This window comes from Bison bison, unplaced genomic scaffold (assembly GCF_000754665.1).
Source record: "Bison bison bison isolate TAMUID 2011002044 unplaced genomic scaffold, Bison_UMD1.0 scf7180017864514, whole genome shotgun sequence".
Lineage (NCBI taxonomy): Eukaryota > Metazoa > Chordata > Mammalia > Artiodactyla > Bovidae > Bison > Bison bison.
In genome coordinates, this window is record NW_011495067.1 from 684,848 (window position 1) to 691,034 (window position 6,187).

Here is a 6,187-nt window from a genome sequence, read left to right on the forward strand (position 1 = left end):
GATGGACAGGGAGGCCTGGCGTGCTGCGATTCATGGGGTCGCAAAGAGTTGGACACGACTGAGCGACTGATCTGATCTGATCTGATGAGTTAAAATAAAAAGCTAGTAAAAGTTATCAAGCAATTTTGTTGTTTTTGAGTTGATTACTATTGATAATGAATGCTGTATGCTCAGGGAACAGAGACATATTTTAAACTATAGGTTAATCATAAACTTATGTATTATAATATATTGCATTATAAAATTATATGTTATATTTTACCTGTGATAATAATGTTCTCAGAGCTAGAAGACGACCTTGACTGGCTGCTTCATGTAGTGGTGACCGATCTGCCCAGGAACCTTCCAGAAAAGAAAGAAAACAAAAATCTGTGAGTTAAAGCAAACCCTTATGGTGGTGGTTGTTGTCACTCTTTTTAACCCTATGGAAATGGCAACCCACTCCAGTATTTTTGCCTGGAGAATCCCATGGACAGAGGAGCCTGGCAGGCTACAGTCCATTAGGTCTCAAAGAGTTAGACACAGAGGAGCACGCACGCACCCGGCACCAACTCTTCGAGGTACGTTTCATTATTATTTCTGTTTTAAAGTTGAGGAAGTGAAAGCTCTGGAAGAAATGAAAACATTTAAAAAGAGCCAGATAGTCTAGTTCCAGAACTGAATTGTTACATCTCCATTGCCCTTGTTTTGCCTTTCCATCCAGCATTATTTCCTGCTTATCCAAGAAATTAATAAGCTCAACATCCAATTCTTTGAATTATCAACTGAACAAAGAATTATCTTTTATTAGGTTTGGGGTATTGTTTCTTTCCAGGATGCAACACTCCCATATCATATTAAAAGCAGAATTGAATTAGTGTACCCCAATAAATATTTGTTAACAGAGCAAATCTGGCAGGAAAATAATAATTTATAAAAATTGAAGCCTTATGTTCTCACAAAATAAAATGCTAAAGTCACCATCATAAGTAAGTCTTTGGGGGAAACACTTATGTTTCCAGTTCCATCTATGAAGATAAAATTCAATGCTTTCAAAATCATACGCAATTGTTTGTTTTATCATTAAACAATTTGACTGCAGAGCACAACTCTGGAGGCCTTCAAAACATATATCAGTTTTCATGGCGAATGCTTAAATAAGCAAATTATTAACTTTCCAAACAGACTGCCTGTGTAAAACCACTGTGTTCATTTACTGAGCACAGCAGTAGTAAATTAACAACGTTTTAAGTAATCAATGCTTAAATACATGTTTGAATTTAAATATTCATTTATAATATTTATAATGATTTATAATGCTCCCTCCTGTATAATGGGTTAATAAATGTCATTATCCTTAATTTATCACTGAACGCTGTGTGCTGAATTGTATGAGGCTGATCTATCACCGCCCGTTCTTCCACCGCCACTGGCTAATATGGCCATTAACCAGATGCTGGCACTCAGAACAGTCTACAGAAATGGGCTTTTGGATTCATTTTTGGACACATTTCTTTCTAGTAAACTATTAAGACTGTAAGGGGCAGCAAAATTCATAATACTTACAACTGAGGGGTACTAGATATTCCTATTTTACATACAATTTATCCATCAAAATGATTTCATTAGTCTTCTGGACCATTCAGCATTGCTTGCTGTTGTTCACAAAAGACAGAAAAAATGGAAAAGCATCATTCAGAAAATAGGCCACATCAGGGCCAAAATAAAGAAATGCAAGTGTTTACTGAATTCACTACCCATCACAGCCCCCTATTCTCCTCCAAGATGGTCACAGAGCTTTCTGTACCCATTGTCATTTTCTTTATCACCAAGCCTCAAGTCCTTTACGGTGGAAGAAAAAAAAAAAACTGAAGCCAGAGTTTTGTATGTGCATTTGCTATATTATCTCTATTCATAAGACCTCCACTGGCATGAAAGGGGAGTTAAATGTCACACGGTCTGCGGGAGAGTGTGGGTGGTGGTCAGTGAGAAACCCACTGGGAATAGATGGTGCAGGCGAGGGCTCCCTTGGCCTGAAAGGCAGGGGTCAGTCTTCTGAGAGCCACTTCCCTGTTACTAATATTTTCCTGGATGAACTCAGCTCTGCTCACCTGCCCAGGAGCCCTGCTGCTTGTGGCCTAAAAGCAGTGGGATGGGCTAGAGGAGGAGGAGGTGAGAGAAATGGAGACCAGGAGGAAGAGAGAGATGAGATGCAGGTTGGAGCCCAGAAGGGTCATGGAGGAAAAAGACTGAGGGACTTGGCAGGCCTGGCCTTGAATCCCAGATTAGGATGGTAGCCTTCAGGGAGGACCTAAACTCTCTGCGGGTCAATTTCCTCATAAAATAGGAAAAATACTACCTGTGAGACAGGATTGAGAGCAGGCTAGAAAGGAGCATGCTAAGTGCATGCCTGCCATGTAAATGCACAAATAATACCTAGCATTCTTAGTTAAATATGAACTGATAAATACAGGAGGTTTTTAATATGAATTTAAAGGAACAATTCTTCTCCAAAATTAGGGGAACTTGAGCCATAAGTAACAGCATCTATCGACCAAAATGATTTTCCGTGCTATCAGCTTAATTAAATAAACCATATAAAACAATTGAATGATTCATAAATGTATTTAAGCCAATGACCAACACTGTTGCTATCTTTTTCTTTCCTAAGTAAGCTCTGAGAAATAAAGTCATAGCAATCCATTACAGGAGTAATTTATAGTACATGCTGGCGAGTCAATGCAAAAAAGTTTTTGTTTTGAATTCTGCTTACTTAACTCCCAAGCAACCCCACCTGGTCTGCTTCCTTATAATTCCTTAGATGAATTTCTATAATTAATCTGGTAACATGTGAGAATCAGAGGATCCATTACGCTCCAGTTTCTGTTTTGAGCTAAACCTTCACCCCTCCCTGCTTCTCCCTTTCAAAATCTGGAAATCAACTGCAAATTTCTATTCAGATATATTCAATATTAAATATCTTACCTTTCAATACAGATATCTTTACAGTAGAAAGATTTATAAACTTTCTCAAGACCAAAAAAAGATAAATATCTTCATTTACAACTTTTTAAATTCTACATTCTTGTTAGACTTTACATTGGGTATCTAAGATTTAAAAAATAAAATTTCAGTTGAACTCCTTAGGATAAATTATTCAGTGTGAAAATGTTTTACAAGAAGTCTGTAACTTTCACCAGCTAATCTAATGCCCACTGCTTTGGTCTCCCTGTAGCCACACAGGAGGCGAGTGTCTATATTTAGAAATAACACCGGTTCCAGGGCATCTGGTATATAATTTACAGGGAGAGAGCCTGTCGTATTCTGTAAACAACCACCTTACCAAAGCAAAAACATTCACGTTCTCAGACATTTACGGGTCCGTAGGGGTCTATAACATACCTAAATCACCATCTCCCCACGGCATTTCAAGCCAGCCACTGTTGAGGTAAATCCGACTCATATCTTTTTTTCTTTGATCAGCATAAAAAAAAAAAAAAGTCACTTGCCATGTATGTGTTAGCTCTGTTCAGCCATTTTATGCAGCTCTAAGCTCCTTGTAATGTGACCTTTTACCTCTAAAAAGCAAAACAGCTTTTGGAAAATCAGATTTCTTTTCAGAATTGCCTCTTACTATTGCTCACTGCTGTTTGAGAAACTGACTGTTCCCAATTCATTTTTCCCCTCTTCTTACAGTATGTGCTCTGCAATGAAATAAAAGTATTACACTTGGATCTCTGCCCAGGGTTATGATGAAACCATTTTATTTTTCAGAAAGTCTTTGCCTTCTCCCCATCCTAGTCCCATCAGCAGATGTGGAAGCAGGACTCATCAGAGAGCAAATTTAGGAGTGGTGCAGGGGGCTCTCTGGGTTTGGGTCACACCGGATTTTCCTTAATGGTCCCAAACAGGAATGTCAGGACGGTCACCTCAAACAGGAGATGACAAGGAGAGGTGAAAAGCAATGACATCTTCATATATGAATCAGAGAGCAAAATGCTAATACACTTTACAGACTGCAGGTCTTAAATCAACAATCCTGCTTGTGATGAATGTGGATTTACTGTGAAGTCGAGAATCTGGAACTTCCACGGCCACTTTTTAAAACTATGCAATTTCATGTTATTTGTCTTAAAGAAGATCCAAAGATGTGGTGAAGTTTCAGACTCAACAACATCTAACGCATCCCTATCCACAGATTTATAAAATACTTTTAAAATCACCGGGGATTTACTGACCCTTACTGAGTACTTTTCTGTTGAGCAGATTAATAGAGCCACACAAATCCTTGAGGACGTGGTTGATTAGGGAAGTAACATGTTGCCAAAACCAGTCTCTTCAAAGACTGAGACCATCCTTGTCTTTCCACTCAGATTACATCCTTGTCGTTCACTTCCTGAACATAATGCTAGTCCAGATCTGAGACCACCAGAGCGAGCTGTACCTTGGAAACTTCGGGTACGTGTGCGGACTTGCACGGACCTGCCACTTACTCTGATTGATTTCCTGCTCATGATCTAGCAGCCCTCCGTTATCTTACAAGAATACAGGGTATGGGCTGGAACAGAAAACACACACACACACACACAGATAAATGAAAACATTGCTTCAGTTTGTCTCAAGAAATAGGACTAAATTTTTAACGAAGTAAAGATAGTAGTTCTCCCGTGAATATCCAAAATCAAGGGAGAAAGACTATTTAACACACTTCATAAAAACCAGTAACCATTGCTGCTGTGGACAGAGCCTGCTGGACTTCATCACAGAGACCTGAGCTCAGAGGCCAGCACAGATGGACTCTTGAGCCTCAGTTTTCTTACCTTTAAAGGGAAGGATAATTCTATTTCCATCACAGGATTGTAGTGAACACGAATGTACTTAGCACATTTGTACTAAACGCATGTGAAATATGACAATACAATCCAAATTCCATTTTAAACAAATACCTCTGTATGTCTGTCCTATGAGCTTTTCACTGCATCTTCTATACAGGAAATAGAGTAATTTAATTCATTTAAGATAAGAAAGGGCTTCCTTGGTGGCTCAGAGGTTAAAGCGTCTGCCTGGAATGCGGGAGACCTGGGTTCAATCCCTGGGTTGGGAAGATCCCCTGGCAAAGGAAATGGCAACCCCACTCCAGTACTCTTGCCTGGACAATCCCATGGAGGGAGGAGCCTGGTAGGCTACAATCCATGAGGTTGCAAAGAGTTGGACACGACTGAACGGCTTCACTTTCATTTTCTAAGCTAAGAAAACTAACTCATCTTATTCCTCTTACATGTATCTGTAGGAGATCTAAATGGAAAGGGAACGGTCAAAATTCAGAGACAGTGGTCACATCCACACAGAGAGCTCTTCAATTTTTGTGACACATTACAAAATTTAATTCTGGACACTCCTGTAAATATTTTGCTGGCATCTCAAGACATTTCTAAAAGGAAAGTCATCACCTTTCTCTTAAAACCAACTATTCTTTTTGCTTGTCCATTGCTTTAAGACAGTGTTACCATCCCTTCTGTCACCTGGCACTAATAATATGGCCTTAAATTTAAGCATAGCAGTTTAAAGGAAAACTTCATATGTATTAACTATTTCATTTGCTTTTTTGCAGGGAGGCAGTTATTATTAAACAAGTTACTTCTCTTTAGTCTTTTATTTTTCGTGGATCTGCATCTCAAGCTCAGTCCTTGCCTCATCTACACTCAGTCTTGGGAAGATCTCTTCTAGTCCCATTGATGTAAATATTATCCACATGTTGATCACCCCAAATTTGTATCTTCAGACCAGCTCTGCCCTCTAAATTCAAGATGTGTATTTCCAACTGATTCTTCACCTTTTCCGCTTGGCTATCTAATTAGACCACGTAACTGAACACGTCGCAGACTGAACCTGTCTGTGATCCTCCCAGCTCTCCTTCCTATCAGTAAATGGCAACTCCATCATCCAGGTGCTTCAGGACCAACAGTCTTTGTGTATTCCTGAATTTCTATTTCTCACACGCCACGGTCAAACACCGGTAGGTCCTTTTGCCTCAACCATTCAAATATAATTCAGCTTCAACTATTGTCTCGTAACTTCCACTGCTACTACTCTAGTCCAAGCCACCAATATCCGCCTGACTTGATGCAAATGCCTCCTGACAGGTCTGTGTGTCTCTCCCCATGTGCTTCCAACAGTCTATCCAAACCACGGGGATCCTTGTAAAGTG

The 6,187-nt window shown here is 39.5% G+C and overlaps 1 protein-coding gene across 2 annotated transcripts in view; it reads right to left on the minus strand.

The window, feature by feature from the left end:
- ASB5 (ankyrin repeat and SOCS box containing 5) overlaps window positions 1–6,187 on the minus strand; it is a 41,076-nt gene that overhangs the window by 9,891 nt on the left and 24,998 nt on the right. Inside the window, exons 1-2 of one of the 2 annotated variants that reach the window (XM_010829915.1) lie at window positions 3,382–5,051; window positions 263–342 (exon numbers count right to left, since the gene is read on the minus strand). In XM_010829915.1, the coding sequence (XP_010828217.1) occupies window positions 263–342; window positions 3,382–3,442 (141 nt within the window). In that variant the 5' untranslated portion in view covers window positions 3,443–5,051. Of the gene's footprint in view, window positions 1–262; window positions 343–3,381; window positions 5,052–6,187 lie in introns of those variants that run through there. The other variant, XM_010829914.1, reaches the window with a different exon arrangement.